This window comes from Paramormyrops kingsleyae, chromosome 22 (assembly GCF_048594095.1).
Source record: "Paramormyrops kingsleyae isolate MSU_618 chromosome 22, PKINGS_0.4, whole genome shotgun sequence".
Lineage (NCBI taxonomy): Eukaryota > Metazoa > Chordata > Actinopteri > Osteoglossiformes > Mormyridae > Paramormyrops > Paramormyrops kingsleyae.
The window spans coordinates 7,390,205-7,407,133 of record NC_132818.1 but is presented as its reverse complement, the minus strand read 5'-3'; the positions used below and the strand labels follow the sequence as shown (position 1 = coordinate 7,407,133).

Here is a 16,929-nt window from a genome sequence, read left to right as displayed (position 1 = left end):
GCTATTTTGACATTGTGGGGATCATTTTTGGGGTCTCCAGAAAAATCTGTGAATGAAATCAAAAAACTAAAAATGCCAAAAGTCTCGTGTTTTGTTTGGTTACTTATGGTTAAGGGTAGGACTGGGTAGGGGTTAAGGGTGTCATGCTGGGATTAAGGTTTTCCCCATAGAAATAAATGGAGAGTCCCCACAAAGATATAATTACAAACCTGTGTGTGTGTGTGTGTGTGTGTTAGTGGGCAGACGCACAAACATAGCCCAAGGGTCGCTTGCTGAAAGTACCAATTTCATTACCTCTCTGATTCTGCACAGAGAGACATTCCAGGTGCGTCGCTCTCCTACCCAGACTGACAGCCTCGCTTTTCGTTTCATTTCTCCCCAACAGCCTGCGTGTGTGTGGACGCCAGGCTGCCTTTCATCGCCCGCTACTCCCATGTGGCATTAAAAACGCGTCTTTCGGTTGAGATCACTCAAATTAAACACACATTCCCCCCCCAGTTCGGGATGTCCTTTGACAATCTACAGTGGCTTCACTCCCTTTCATGTCTGCATGAATTTATATGTTATAATAGAACAAAGTTGTAACTGTACAATAACCAGACATGTATTTTCCAGCGGAGAAATTAAGTGTGATGTCTTACATACGCTGTTCTTTAGGGTTAAGCACGTCGATCGGTTATGAAAAGGCTCAGGCAAAACTCATAAAAATGGGGGTCTCAGTTCGAGTAATAATAGCGAAAATAGCTCCTGTTCCCCTCTTTTAAAGCAGCATTCTCTATTTTCCAGTTAAAAATGCCGGTCTAATGAGGCATTTGCACAGTGATTGTGTGACATTCAACCCCATCGCACAAATAACAGAGTCTGCGAAGGAGTTTCTTTCTGCAGTTAGGAATGAGGGGATCACCACCGTCCGCGGGCGGGACAGAGGGTCCAGGCAAATCCTAAAAGCATCCCCTCATATAACCGCCTCTGATAATGTGGAAGACGACAATACCGGCGCACAAACACTGCTGAACACTGTCGCCTTTTCCTTATTAGGAATCAGGCACTGACCAAAGTGGGGGTTGGTTCACCTTTAGAGAATTTAATAAATGCTGTTTATCTGTCTGGGCGCTGCAGGGGGTGGCGAGGGGAGGAAGGGGAGGGGTTGGCTGCACTACCTGATGCAACCCAACGCAATCGTTTTGTGCGTGTGAGTCCTATTCCCAGGCTCGTCCTTTCCCAGTCCTCAGGGACTCACCACTGAGACCCGAATCACTCTGTCCCCGAATAAAATGAGCAAACAAACAGCCCAGTGGTGCCCTGCCTTATCTCCGCTGGAGGAGGATTTATCCGCTTTCTTATTTTTACTGCTTACTCAACACTTTTATCTGGCAGCCTTGTCTGTCTGTTCGGTCGCCGTATCACGCTGGAGAAATCTGGGTTAAGCATTAAGTATTTTTTTCTCAAGAGCCAAACAGCGAGGGAGCTTGGGAACCGAGCTGCCGACCAACTTCGCCTTGCTGAAAAGTGCCCACACTCACAGTCTTAGTCAGTTACAGGAACTAATGTGCAAAGTGCCCACACTCACAGTCTCAGTCAATTACAGGAACTAATGTGAAAAGTAAGCTCAGCCAGCTAATGATTGTGTCCATCTGTGCTTCTCCTTGTTCTTCCCCCTGGTTGTAGAGCCAGGTGGTCAGAGCGGGGAGCAGTTTCAGTCTCTCACTGCACACTTGTGCCTGATAGTTGTGCGAAGGAGGACTGTAATGATCACGGGCCGCTGGAGCCACTGACAGGCTGTCAGTACTGAAGAAATTGCTTATGACTTTCGGAAAACAATCACAAAACCCTTAGTACTCTTACTGACAGCCTGATATTATGCTGATGCATAATTTTATCCCCTTCTTTTCCTGTTGGTCACGAGGAAAGGCAGCCATATTTGGTGCAGGCCGTGAACTGGGCCCACGCCTCATCACACGGGTTTTGTTCACAGTAGCCGGGCCATAAGTGGCCCGGGGGTCACGTTTTGAGGAAGAGGACGGCGAGAGGGCCCAGCTTAATACTTTAATTTACTGTCTGCAGAGCCCCAGCACAAACAATGGCGCGGTGTTCTTGAGCACTGCAATTTCCTGACGCTGCCTTTTATTAAATCCTGCTCACGGAAAGAACACGAGAGCAATATTGGAGACAGACTAGCAGACGGGCCGACGAGTGCAAAAAAAGGCTGCGTGTGTTTTGGCTACGGCTGATCTTTGTTTTACATGTGATTGACTGAAAGTTAGGCGCATGTCCTAATTATGAATATGGATTATGGTAATAACTTGTTATAGCCATAAATCATCAATAGTCTTATGAATGAAGAGAAATAAAAAATAATAATCTATAGAAACATTAAGAATTTGTTTGGTATAAGTACTGCACATAGACATAAGAATTAATCTCATTTGATGATGTGCTTTATTTTATAACCATGTCGTGAAATTAAGGATCATTCCGCATTAAGTCCAGTTGTCTTTCTTGTGCTCTGTCCTGAATCGATCCTTCGCGGGCGCTATCTGGACGGCCTGGTCCTTCCCCTCTCCGCTTCAGAGGTTTCCTGCACTGCAGGCATGACGAACGTGGGCGACAGCATCGAGTACGAGGCGCGAATCACACACAAGCGTCCGGAAGGCTTCCGGGCGCCGCCCCCAGCAGCCAATCGCAGCGCGCCGCATGACAGAACCGCAGTGGGAACTGACTGGCGGCCGAGGGCCTGAACGTCATTGGTGAGCCAGACTTAGGGTGACTTCCTGCCGATGAGGCGCTGTACAGTCGTGCGCGCACCGCGTTTACCACGCTGGGACTGCGGCTCAGGCTGTAGCCAGATTCTCTTACCGTTTATCTAAGCAGCAGGCGATCTTTATCCAAAGATCTTCGCTCAGGGCATGTGTTAATCGCAGGACCGCTAGCTTCTCATTTTGGCTATTTTGCTACATTGTCCTCCTGTTTATAGCAGCAAGGGGGAAGTGCACTGCCTTCATTTAAACAAATAAATAAGCAGACAAATGTGTCACACGAATAAGCGACCGCTGGTGGCGAGGAACCCAGCCATCCGGGGCATCACCCAAATCCACAAGAGAGAGAATATTTAAATGTAGTGGTTGTCATGGCGACTTGCAGGCTGTGCAGTCAGCGCTATATAAATGCATAAAAACCCATCCATCCATATTCTAAGCACTCACAGGGCGGCCTGGAGCCTATCCCACGCTGGGTGGGATGTACGGACAGCGCAGGGCACATACAGGCACACACTGTAGGAAGTTTCAGAGATGCCACTCAGTCTGACTGAATGTCCTCGAACTGTGGAGAAACTCCAGCCACCAGACTGGGTTTGGGATCCGAATGTGGAGCCCAGAGTGATGCCTGCTGAGCCCCCCCCATCACAGCCCACAGAACCTGAACACTAGCCATGGCTTCCCATTGGCTCTCTCACCTGTCGCCATGGGGATACACTCTTCCTTGTCACTGGCAGCCATCAACAAACATGGTCATCAGTTTGGGTGTAGGGTGACCAGATAACCCATGTCAGGGAGGACACTTTCGGCTTGGACAGGATTTGTAAACTATCATTTCAATTAAAAGGACCTGAATTTCACTTAAGCACTGATTCCTTGCTGCGTGCTGATTGGTCAGTCTCCCGTAATCATGCATCACTAATGTTAATGTGAGACAGCTGGATGAGTCTTTCGAATAAGGAAACAAACCAAAGCACAAGAAGAACTGAAGTATTCAGCCAAACACAGGAGCATTTCGGTTATAAAGAAGCCTGGACAACCAGAAGTAGCTCACAGAGTCTGTGATGACATGGATTATCTGGTCACCTTAGGTGGGTGGAGTGTTTTAAATCTCACGAGTGTTTTCACACAGGGGAGAACATTGTCCCTGTCAGTAAAAAAGAACCGTTTGGAGAAAGATGCCAAACCAGCAGCCTTTGCCAAACCTTCTCCCCACAGCGTCTCGCATATTCCGACCTCCAGTCCTATTTCTCATGTATAACTGCGATATTAACTGGGTCTCACCCTTCAAATTACTTTACAGATTACAGACAGTCCTCACATATCGTAAATTTTAATGCTGTTAATCAGATGCAAACAGGACTGTGTATTTGCACTATTTAATTATTTGTTCTGTAATAAACTGTAATAAAGTATCTTTGCTAAATCCCCTTTCTTTTTGGTTTTGTATCGAATTGCTGAAATGAGCCATTATTAAAAATAAAAATAACCACTATTTTTTTTAGAAAACAATAGGAGATATTTAGAAATATTTGCATGTTGATGACTGAATGAGAGTGCCAATTACTGAATATTATTCTGGATTGCATAATTTTAATCCATCTCTTCAGCTATGTATTTCTCGTATTGCTTATCCAATGCAGGACTGAGGTTAGCCTGAAGCCAGCGTCAGTAAACTTGGGTCTCGGGACACGCCGGACGGGACGTCAATCCATTTCAGGGGACACACTCACAGACACTAAGGGGAACTCTGAGAGCATGGTTCACCTCACCGCATACATACACTTTGGGAGGAAACTGGAGTACTTAACGGAAACCGATACGCATGCGATGGGATAGCGAAAACTCCACACGCTCGTCTGAGTGTGGGAATTAAAGCCACAGACTCAGAGGTGTCAGGCCACACGATGTGCACAGTCGCCGTACCAGCTCTGTCATTTTAAACACGTAAATTACGAATTCATTCAACGAGCAGCTCAATCATGTCTAACTTAATGGCATTCGGGCAAAGAAATCGTATCGAACGTTGACACAGATGCGGTCATCTGGACCAGATGTGAAACGGCATAAATTCTGTGTGTTTACACTTGACTGACCACCCTGGAGTGGATTTACAAGCCTCAGAGGGCGACCTGTGTCACCACCCGGAAAAAGGCTGCTTCACATACCTCGGGGCAGATGAAACTGCTGCAAAAGTGACAGCCAGCACTGGAAAACGAGGCCCCCCCTGACAACTTCGACTTCTGTACAGGAAGTGAAAATGAGCATGCAAAATGAAGGCATCAAATGAGTCACCGGCCACAATTTACCCACAAATGAGTCAGAATTTTGTTGTTGGTAGAAAGAGAGCATCTAGACAAAGCAATTCTTAGCCGTGAAAAACTTCTATGCAAATTATCTTCCCAAGGCACAACAGACCTTTCCCAAAAACATCATATTTTTTATGAAATGATCGTGACAGTAAATCAAACACTCCCAGGGGTCGGGGGGGTTGTGTGAAAGACCAAATGAGGCCATTCAGAGACGTGTAAGGAAAGAATACCGTCGCTCAGAACACTGAACCCAGCCAGATGACAACATCCCTGGGTTTTAATCATTTTACAGCAAGAATTTTGGCGTCCAGTGAAAAACACACGAAGGCTTTATATTCAAGTGGATTGTCAGAGAATCCAGTGAAGCGTAAAGGGCTCAGTCATGGGGACTGCCAGTTTGACTACAGTCAGCATCTGCACAGACAAGAAGGTACTGAAAGTCATTTGTTATCTCAGATTACAGAACATCACGGTTCAGTACATCACATAACATTAAGCTATAGAATACAAAGTACAAATACTACACTACAGTACACTGGTGCAGCTTATAAATCATGAAATAACAATGTTATACTTAATAATACATAAGAGGGAATTACATTAGACAGGATCATTGTTATTTTGTATTGACTGTTGAGGTCCATTGGAAGCTACACTCAAGTACCTCATTTGAGTCGATAGACATACACTATAGTGCCAGAAGTATTGGGACACCCCTCCAAATCATTGAATTCAGGTGTTCCAATCCCTTCCATAGCCACGGGTGTATAAAATGAAGCACCGAGGCATGCAGACTGCCTTTACAAACATCTGTGAAAGAATGGGTCTCTCTCAGGAGCTCAGTGAATCCAAGCGTGGTACCGTGATAGGATGCCACCTGTGCAATAAGTCCATTCGTGAAATTTCCTGTCTGCTAAATATTCACCGGTCAACTGTTAGTGGTATTATAACAAAGTGGAAGCAATTGGGAACAACAGTAACTGTAATGGCCATGTAAATCACAGAGCGAGGAAAACGCATGCTGAGGAGTCTGTGTTTGGCAGTTGCCAGAAGAACGGCACTTGTCTGACTGCATTGTGTCAAGTGTAAAGTTTGGTGGAGGGGGGATTATGGTGTGGGGTTGTTTTTCAGGGGTTGGGCCCGGGCCCTTAGTTCCAGTGAAAGGAACTCTTAGTGCTGCATCAGTCGAAGCCATTTTGGACAATTTCATGCTCCCAACTTTGTGGGAACAGTTTGGGGATGGCCCCTTCCTGTTCCAACATGACTGCGCACCAGTGCACAAAGCAAGGTTCATAAGGACATGGATGAGCGAGTCTGGTGTGGAGGAACTTGACTGGCCTGCACAGAGCCCTGACCTCAACCCGATAGAACACCTTTGAGATGAATTAGAGCAGAGACTGCAAGCCAGGCCTTCTCATCCAACATCAGTGCCTGACCTCATAAATGCTGTCCTGGAAGAATGGTCAAACATTCCCAGAAACACACTCCTAAACCTTGCGGACAGCCTTCCCAGAAGAGCTGAAGCTGTTATAGCTGCAATGGGTGGACCAACTCCATATTAAATATGTATTAAGAATGGGATGTCATTAAAGTTCATGTTTGTGCAAAGGCAGGTGTCCCAATACTTTTGCCAATATAGTGTATTTGTGAGAGATCCACCTCCTGCTACAAAGAATTTAAAGTATCATTGAAAATCACTCATGTCCATACCTGAGTATCAGAGTTGTATGAGAAGTAATGCAGAGGGTCTCCATTCAGTTGCACCTCCCTGGGTGAAGCAGACACCCCGAAAACACGGATGACTCCCAGCTGCAGTTTGCCCAAGCCCTTGTCCACTCTGAGGGGCTCACACACCAGCTGACTCTGTGGGTGGGAGGGAGGAGCTACAGGTTTGTTGCGTAAGCCAGTCATGTGATTAGCATCACGTGACTAGCGTCGTGCGATTAGCGAGCGCCACGTCAACTACAACCAACCTGTCCTGCGATGAACACGATAAAGGAGTACTCCCCGTTCTCATAGGTATCCATACTCTCCCCGTCGTCCCAGAAAAGCTCGCCCCAAGCCCAGCCCGCAGCAGACAGCGCCACCGTTAGGAGAAAAGGTTTACTGCGGGAGGCTGCAGTTGTCAGAGCTGGTTCCTGAGGAGAACACGACTGGACAGGTGAAAGGTACCCAGCATGCTAAGAACAAGGATTTTATCACTAATGATTCATATAATGTCTCCGGGGGAAACCATGATTATCATGTATGTTCAACAAGAGGAGCAAGTTAAGTCATTTGGTGTTCTCAAGCTGCAAGGTTAATTTATAATCATGACCCTCCACATAGACTTAAAAATACGAAAAAAACTGGGAAATAAGAGTATTAAATACAACATCCTGAAGCTGACCTGCTGGGGAATGATGTGTCCACCTCTCACATGGACGTTGATGGTGTCCAGGGGGGCGGGCAGTAGCAGGTATTGACCCTTACTGTAGTAGGGCTGTCCCTGCAGCACGAAAGGGAAGGTCGACATCACAGCACTCCCTATCCCCTACTCAACGGGACACACTCTGGGGCTTCAGCATTGCTTACATCATGCAGACTATACCAAGTGCCCGGGGGGAGATAAGCGGCAAGATCGGTCACAGCCTGGTCCAGAACAGGACTGACCAAAAGGGAATTGCCCCACAGGAACTGCCTGTCGATTGTGTGGCAGTTAGGATCCGAGGGGAACCTGGCCAGAGGCGAGAAATGCATCAGTGGCCACAGGTAGGAAGCAGATACTATTACTGTATAATATGGTAATATAATTAAACATTGTGATTCTTTCATTAAGGAGCAAACTGCCAAGAAATTATACTAAATTCTGAACCTTATGGCGCTTTTCCATTGCCACCAAGAACTGAGCCGTACTCGAGCTGTAACGGCGCTGACACGTCCCTGTTTACTAGCAGGGTCAAAAGCGTGACCAAACTGAGGGGGTTTGATTGGTCAAAATGCGGGCGTTCTGCATGTGGATTATCTGAAGGAATAAGTGGATATACAGTATATTAGTAGTATCGCACATCGCGATGTATCAATGCATTCCCGATAACGTGGAACTTCCAACCAACTCGGAATTTCCAATTTCCTACTTAAAAAGGTATCAAACAGCTGAATGGAATGGATTCGTAATGCAAATTTACACAAGCGAATGTTAATTCCGCTAGCGTCACAATGCTAACAATATGGCGATTGGACACATTACAGAAATGAACACATTACAGAAATTAGCACATAATAAATCATTGTGCATCGTGTGAACAGTAAATATGTCTATTTTTTTGGTTTGAAGTTCTTCTCCAAACTCGGCAGCGCCTTTAGCACGCTGACCCTTCAGCGGTGGAAAACCGAAGCACGCTGGAACTGCGCTGTAACTAGTCTCTCTTCGCGGTGCGGCTTGGGGACGGGTCGGTTCCTGTATTCCAGTGGAAAAGCACCATTAGTTAAAGGTTCAAAGAACTTACACATGACTTGAATATATATCTATGAAAGTATGCCCCCTGCTGGACAGATTAAATGTTCAGCAATATATGATATGATGTTACTGCAGGCTTTAGTAAGAAAGGGGAGGTGCCGTCCATGATCGGTCCGTGGTTTGATCAGCGTACTCAAGGAAGAGAGGCCGAGCCACGGTGCTGCCGGAGATGTGGGCGTGGTGGAACAGAGTGTACAGCAGGGGCAGCAGAGAGTACCGCAGCCCGATGGCCGACCTCATGGCTGCCTGCGCCGGCAGGCTGAACACGAATGGCTCCTGGGGCTGGGGGGGGCATTAGCATAGTTAGCGTAGCTAGCATCCAGGTACACACACACACACACACACAAATCCCTAGGGGAAATATGTAAAAATCCATGCAAACTCACACAAACATTATTGTGATGGGGGGGCTGGGGGGGCATATGGCTAATCATCTTCCCATATGGAGGGAGTCCGATGGCAGGTGCCACATTAATCCCTAATTCCACCTGTCTGCTGCTCCTGCTCTTGAGTTTTAAGAATAAAACCTCACTGCCCCTTGCAGACCAAGTTTGTAAAGTGTTGCTGATTTAATGCAATTGACTGTCAACTGCCTTGTACCTGAATAGCTTGCAAGTGCCCTGTCATTTTCACACCTTTCATTGGCTATTCCCGTCTGCATCGTTACGTAACAAGGGGCCAAAGACACAGACCTTGTACTGGGACACTGAATATTGGGGGGGGTGGGGTATCAATCACATTTTACAAAGCTTTACAAACACTTGACCACCTAAGATGCCCCAAAGCAGGTCTTACAAGGCTCCTGCTTGCATTAAACCAGATTGAACTAGATCAAACCAATCTGGTCAGTGTGTAACTCTACGACACACGTGTTAGCTTGACAGAAGCCTTCCCACACTCGCACAAGCAGACACGCTGGTGGCAGCAAATCATCTCACGGCATTGGGCCTGTCGTTGTGGTTCCTCATGAAGGGGTAAAAGGCGCCCAGCTGAGTCCAGCGGACGCACAGCTCTTCGGCTGTGTCGCCCTCGAAGCCACAGACATCTGCCCCCGTCAGCGGCACACCGTATAGGCTGAACAGCAACACGGCTGAGGAGGACAAAGGGTGACAGTGAGCGGAGCGCCGTTACTGCAAAAGCAGAAACGTCACTGCATTTTCGTACTTGTTTCTATTGATGGCGAGCAGACAGCTGATACCCTAATTCATCAAAACAGCCGCGGCGAAGCGGCCATCGTGTCCGGCAGTCGCCATGGCGTCGCGCGTGAAGCCCTGCAACCGCGAGCAGGCAGTGACACCCGCACCCAACAGTGCCGCCGCACAGATGGCGGAAATCGCGGGCGTCTCTTCCCCCCTCACCAGGAATGGAGTAGCGCAGCTGGTCCCAGTCGCTTCGCACGTCGCCCGTCCAGTGCCCCGAAAAGCGACCCAGGCCCGGGAAGGAGGAGCGTGACAGAACAAAAGGGCGTGACCTTCGAACCTTCACGAGGGCACTGCGCAGGAAGGAGAGGGATACGGCTCTGACCACCAGACAAAACGCGATACAGAGTTACAGACACAGTCGCCCATTGGCCAACGTGACATTCGCGGTTTTGGTTTTTGCGACTTGGCCGTGAACAATTAAGCGGTAATATTTTTGGAGCTTGCTGAAAGATCTCAGAAGCTTACAGGCGACATGTAAGCCAAAAACATATAGTGTAAACAGCACTAAAAAGAGTCAGATCACATAATGTCATATATAAATATTAGTGATAAATATTTTTTGTGTAAGTGCATACCATATCGAATATTAAATGATTTGGTTTGGACACACCGTGCATCTTCACTCACGCATCAGCTGCTTAGGAGACCGTGGAATCTCACGTTCCTGCCAGTACCTTTAAAACTTTTCAGTGCCGGTAATTTTGCATAATTTAGATGGTATGTATATTCATTCACATGAGAATATTCTTTTCATTCAAATAAAATATTCCTAAGAGAATCAGTAAATACATACATTTATTTAGTATTCTTTTATCAAACAGCTGTTAGTCAAGAAATAATCACAAACTGAGTCAAGCTTAAAAAAATAGATCCCACCAAAAGTGCTTCACAGTAACCCCACAATGCCAAGAATGACCTGTAGGTGGCGATGGCTTCCGTCAGCCCATAGAGGTTGTGCAGATTGTAGTGAGAAGAAACATTCTGCTGGGCAGACATGCACAGGGTTTTGGAATTCAGATGCCCACCAAAGACTCCTAAAAACACAGAGCGCCTTCATGAAGAGTCATTCACCTCCTTCTGCAGCAGTGCTCACAGCTGACCATGTTATTGAACCCTTTTCTGCATACAGCGTGACAGAAAAAGTTAAAAGTACTACTGCTGTTATTCTGTACACCTGGGGGGTGTTCCGAAAAGCAAGACTTTATACTTAGCTGGATTAACTTAAGCTTGAAGACACAGGTTTTCATGCTGTACTCAGAATGAAAACCTTATACCTTCACAGGCTTGGCATCCATGCGGATCTTCCCCCATGACACGGCTTCATCGGGGCGCGCCCCTGAATCAGATCCATCAAACTCCTGTGCTACTGGACAATCATGATCATCCAATAAGAGCTTAGGTAAGGAGCATTCCTATTGGACAGTAATGACTTCTAGCTTAAGCTAACCCAGCTAACTGATAAATCTTGCTTTGTCAACCCCCCCCCCCCCCCCATTATATAGTCAATTCCCTCAAGAGGAGTCCATGCTGCCTAATTAGTGTCAGGCGACACAAGTAGGACCACAGAGCTCACCAGGGACAAAGGGAGGGTTCTCAAGGTCAGTGTCAGGACATCCGTCCACAGAGCCACGGACAAAACTGGACGGCTCGTTCATGTCCTGGATGCAAAGATACATAAGAAGTACACGGCACCCAGTTTACGCCATCCTGTACCTATGCCCATCCAGACACACTGAGCTTGTGGGAGTTCTACTTACACAAAAATGTTCTGAGGGCAGAAGGAAAAATGACTAGTTCAGAGAGATAACCAATCAGATTGTAGAAGAGGTTGATTCAAGTAACTAGATGAGGCAGGACCAATCAATCAGATGTCTTGGTCCCGCCTCCTCTGATTGCTTGGACGCACCTCCTCTACAATCTGATTTGTCATCTCTCTGAATCAATCATTCATCCTTCTGCCCTCAGAACATTTGTGTGCAAGTAAAACTCCCAAGAGCCTGCACGGAAGTCCGGTTCCACTCACAGGTGTGAAACATCAGATTGCAACGGGGAATAAATGGAGACACATACTATCCAGAGGCCGTCGAAGGGCACGCGGTCGTGGAAATCACGGATGCTATCCTCCCACCAGCGAGTCGTCTCGGGGTTCGTGAAATCGGGGAAAGCTGTAGGACCAGGCCATACCTGGACAGCCACACACCGGTCAGGTTCTGACACGTGAATTCCAGTTATAAACCATATGGTACAACATCTACACAAGTAAGAAATAGGGGTGTAACGGTACTCGGTTCGGTATATATCGCCGTTTTGGGGCCATGGTTTCTGTGTCCTTATATTTAAAAGACATCACCCTTTTAGTTACAAAATGAACTCTTTATTTTTCCAAATAACTATATTTAGGTTGGTAGCAAAACGTTTACTTACCTGATGGGGGTGTCATGGTACACGGTATATTATCCAACCATTCTGCATGATACCGCAGTAATATATCATTTTCCTGTACATATGGCTGCTAACACAAGATGGTGTTTTTTACCCCAAAAACTACATCTAAAACCTGGGGTTCTTATTTTCGAGGGCTAGAATTTAAATGTCATTATTCAGCAGATATACAGCACACCAAAAGGCTCGATAGTGTACTGAACTGAGATGCATACCGAACCATGGGCAAATGGTATCGTTACATCCCTATATAAGACGACACAGGCAGCAAAAGTACTGAGAACTTCTCATTCAAGGTCAGCAATCCAGTCAGATATTTCTAAGTAAGATCTTGGCCAATGTCACGGTCATTGTCTAATCACCAACCAATGAGAAGAGGCATTTATAAGTACCTTCCCTATGAGTGGCTGTCCGGTGGAGTCCATTATGAAAACACGCCTCCGGAGGCCGTCGTCAAAGGGGGGGTAAGAACCAGGGGTACTACTGCTGATACCAGGGTCCTGAAATGTAGCCCAATAATTTTATTGTGTTGATGAACTGAAGCACATATATCGTGAGGTCTGACATACAGACATACCCACCAGAATGAGGACATACTTCAGGCCCCTTTGGTGGAACTCATTCACCATGGCAGGGAGGTCTGCAAAGCGCTCGGGGTCAAAGGTGAAGACCCTCTGCTTGTCAGCGTAATCGAGATCATTCCACTGCACATCCTTAAAAGCAGAAAAACAGCGTGTGACTAGGGTATGCTAACGATGAGCCGTGTTACGCCGACCAGTGGAGGGGACTCGCTTCTGTACCAGGGGGAAACGGCCATCGTGCATGCGCTGGACCACAGCTCGCGTCGCATTGGTGGAGGCGTATCCCCAGCGACAGAGGTGGAAGCCCAGTGACCAGTAGGGCGGCATCATGGGATACCCTGGGGAGACACAGGAATTGGAACATCAAGAGGCATTATGGGAAATACAGCGCGGTCAAAGAGAACGGCTCGGGCCAGGAGGGGGTCCGAAACTCAGCTGAGGTGAAGAGGAAGTCCGGGGCCTTACCAATGACCTTATGGTACTGGCGGACCACATCCTGTGGATCTGGGCCAAGAAAGACATAGAAGTCCAGGACGCCACCAACTGACACCCACGTAAGAGCAGGGGTAGGCTGCAAGGACACCTCTGTTCAGAGGTGCCGGACACACGCACAGAAGATGTCTGCATCATTAACAGTTTATATCCATTAGGATTATGGTCAAATACACAGAACAAAAACAGCATTTCTAGCAATAATAATACTGATGAAGATGATGATGAGCAACAAGTCCCATCACTAAGCAGACCTATTGCATTGCTGTTCAGCAGAAACACACCATGGGCCCGTCCATCTCCCTCCTGCACCAGATAGAAGGGGTGGGACCCATACAGGTTGACATCACTCTGCAAAAGCCAATAAGAAGTCAGCGGGGGTAGGTAAAGGTGACGTGATAGGTCTATTCAGCTTCTCTGTTGGACCGTGAGAGGGATGATAATGACAAGGATGAAGGCGAGGGTCTCACATGGGGGGCCATGTCTCTGTTCCACAAAGAGACAGAGGTCCAGTTGAGGTCCAGAGTAAGAGGGGTGTAGTGCTCCCCCAGGCCAGATACCAGGGGTGACGCCAGGGAGGTGGAGATCTGCAGGTACTGGTCAGCAAACAGGAGTGGGGCCACTGTAGTGTTCAGGCTGGGACCAACGTATGCACATGTGCGCACCCCCACCCACCAAAGACAGACACCCACAGGAAAGGATCCATTAGTTCAGCAGAAGAGTACATCTGTAAGGATACACTGATCTGCAGTTTATGGGGGGGGGTTAAGCCTCAGTGCCTGTGATCGGAAGGTCGCCGGCTTGAGCCGGGCCTCGGCAGGATAATCCTCGCAAAATCTGAATTAGTCTTGAAGTCCAGTATTGCCCCTGGGTTTGACACCAGCAACGTCAACACGGTTACAGTGACGAGTGCGGACTGGACTTACAGTACACGGCCGTTGGATTTGCGCCGCACTATGAAGCCAAAAGGGTTCCTGAGGAACTCTGTGAGGTACAGCTGGTCCCTGCTCCCTGAGCTCCTCGCAGAGTGAGTGTATGACAGCGGAACTTCATAACGTGGAGTTGCAGGGTCCTTCAGCTGTGGGTTAATAGGGACAAGCAACGGATACACACTGACACAGTTTTGCTCTATCCCTTTTTCCATTAAAGTGATTCAGGCTTTAAATCACATTTCTGTTAGCAAACGAAGTTAGCAAATATGAATAACCAAAGAAACACCCACAGTCAGATGGAGCCGGCTCTCAGTCTCCTCCATGACATCAAGACGGAGCATAGCGATATCCCGGGGCAAGTAGGAAGGTGTGGAACGGGTTAAAGTAGCAGTCCTGCCCAGGGCGATAGGGGAAAAAGACCCCATCCTGTAACCAGGGTAGGATGGGGGATAGAAACACCATGGGGGTCCACTGGGGAGTGTCTGCATCACGGGGACATAGCAACAGCCCCGTTGCTCGCACTCCTCCCGGCCCAAAGCACGGTCCCGCGCACAATCGAAGCGGTTCTCCGCGCTTACGGCACATGCACTGGGCACGGGGGGTGCCTCGTGACTGGTCACGGGGATATCCCGCGTGCCCACACTGCTTTGCACAATTCTGAGCATAGAAGGTTCTGCATTGTTCCGTGTATGGCGTGTGACGTTTGCACCCGGTTGCCGAGAAGATCGTTTGTCCAGTGGCGCTGTCCTCTGAGACTGACACCTTATATACACGCAGGCGGCAAGCGCCAACACAGGCAGAGTCACGGCGATAGGAAGGGCAAATCGTGGGAGACAATATAGGGCAGCGCGTCTTTGATTCTTCCGGGAAGTCATGAGTACTGTCCAAACACACACTATGTAAAGTGGCGATCAAATTTAATCACACCATTAGAATCCACACAAAAACTCAACCCATAGCTCCATTAAACCCCAAATAACAACTCTGGAAAGAGCGATGTACTGGTACAAATCATCTGTCGTTAGACGGCCTCTCCATGTCATGATAGTGTAATACTGCTTTGCCAATTGCAATGCTGTTATGTCCTAGAAATCCTGGCTAGCATGATGCGAAATTTCTAGCAAAAGCACCTGCAAAAGTTCACTTTGTTGCATGTTTTAACACTGTTGTTGCCCATTCCTAAAGCGAAAGTGAAAACACTAACTTCAGAGTACAATACCTCCATTTACACGTCGGCAAACACTTCGAACTGACACTGAACTACGGGATCTCACTATGAACAAACCTAACAAGATTTATTTTATCAAATCTCTACGAGTTAAACTGTTTTGATCTGTGGTCGTATTTAGCGTGTAGATTTTTATACTCAGTGTCAGAAAACAATAAAAACTTAGCAGCCTAATTTCACACTTTTTTCGATCTAATCTTTGAGTGAAAACTCGGTCTGATTATTAACAAAATTACATCTGCTTTTGTACAGCCAGCTTTGCAATGCTGCCGATACAACGGCACGCCTACTGGTGTTACCTGATCTCTGGCTCCGTCTTTTGACGATTTTAAGCCATGACTGTGTCTGACAGGACGAATGCAACCATAACCGATCTGGAATTACAATTGAACAATTAGCTGGTACTCAGCGTCTTTCATATTATCACTTACGTCGTTGGTGGTGATTAAAGGGAAAAGCAAAAAAAATATTAATACCCCCCCAAAGAAAAAAAAAAAAAAATATATATATATAAAATCTGCGACCAAAGTCACCTGACAGGGAAAAATTGAAACTTGTGTATTCACAGCAAACACGCTTTACGGGGGCTGGTGTGACAGACCTAACAAGAAAAAATCTACGGGGAAATATTTGCCTTAAATGAATTAAATTTATGCAATTATATAATATTTTAGAATATTGTTTACATTTCAGCAACTAAGTTCTCGATCAATAACATATTTTGAGGAATTCATGATGGACCCTGATTAGGTCATTAAAATTCATAATACACTACTACCGTTCAAAAGTTTGGGGTCTTTTAGAAATTTCCTTGCTTTTGAAAAAAAAAATTGTCCATTAAAATAACATCAGATTGATCTGAAATACTGTGCAGATATTGTTAATGTTGTAAATGTCTATCATAGCTGGAAACAGCTGTTTTTTAATGGAATATCTACATAGGTGTACAGAGGCCCCTTATCAGCAACAATTATAGTCGTGTTCCAGTGGAATGTTGTGTTTGCCATAGCAAGTTGATCATTTTAAAAGGTTAATGGATCATTAGAAAATCCTTTTGCAATTATGTTAGCACAAATGAAGATTGTTGTGCTGATTAAATAAGCAATAAAACCAGTCTTCTTTTGACAAGTTGAGTATCTGGAGCATCAGCAATTGTGAGTTCGATTATAAGCTCAAAATGGTCAGAAACAAAGAACTTTCTTCTGAAACTCGTCAGTCTATTGTTGTTCTGAGAAATGAAGGCTATTCCATGCAAGAAATTGCCAGGAAACTGAAGATCTCATACAATGCTGTGTATCACTCCCATCACAGAGCATCGCAGACCAGCTCTAACCACAATGGAAAGAGGAGAGGGAGGCCCCGGTGCACAACTGAGCGAGAGGATAGATATATTAGAGGGTGTAGTTTGAGAAACAGACGCCTCATAGGTCTTCAGGGGGCAGCTTCATTAAATAGTACCTGAAAAAGACCAGTCTCAACGTCAAC

The 16,929-nt window shown here is 46.6% G+C and overlaps 1 protein-coding gene across 7 annotated transcripts; it reads right to left on the bottom strand.

Annotated features, from left to right (window-relative positions):
* Positions 1 to 2,420: 2,420 nt before the first annotated feature.
* gaa (alpha glucosidase) lies at positions 2,421 to 15,874 on the bottom strand. 7 transcript variants are annotated; one of them, XM_023810731.2, is made up of 19 exons: positions 14,507 to 15,870; positions 14,211 to 14,362; positions 13,755 to 13,920; positions 13,539 to 13,635; positions 13,258 to 13,377; positions 13,012 to 13,130; positions 12,793 to 12,924; positions 12,604 to 12,711; positions 11,840 to 11,953; positions 11,343 to 11,427; positions 10,686 to 10,803; positions 9,926 to 10,059; positions 9,506 to 9,657; positions 8,701 to 8,849; positions 7,643 to 7,784; positions 7,458 to 7,556; positions 7,042 to 7,206; positions 6,779 to 6,951; positions 2,421 to 5,482 (listed from the first exon to the last, which is right to left on the bottom strand). In XM_023810731.2, the coding sequence occupies exons 1-18, from the start codon at positions 15,089 to 15,091 to the stop codon at positions 6,823 to 6,825; spliced, it is 2,766 nt and encodes a 921-aa protein (XP_023666499.2). In that variant the 5' UTR covers positions 15,092 to 15,870; the 3' UTR covers positions 2,421 to 5,482; positions 6,779 to 6,822. The 7 variants fall into 7 exon arrangements, 6 of the variants coding, with proteins under 6 accessions (XP_023666499.2, XP_023666498.2, XP_023666497.2 ...); XM_023810730.2 differs by having other exon boundaries at positions 6,779 to 6,931; positions 13,569 to 13,635; positions 14,507 to 15,865; XM_023810729.2 differs by having other exon boundaries at positions 6,779 to 6,931; positions 14,507 to 15,864.
* Positions 15,875 to 16,929: the final 1,055 nt, after the last annotated feature.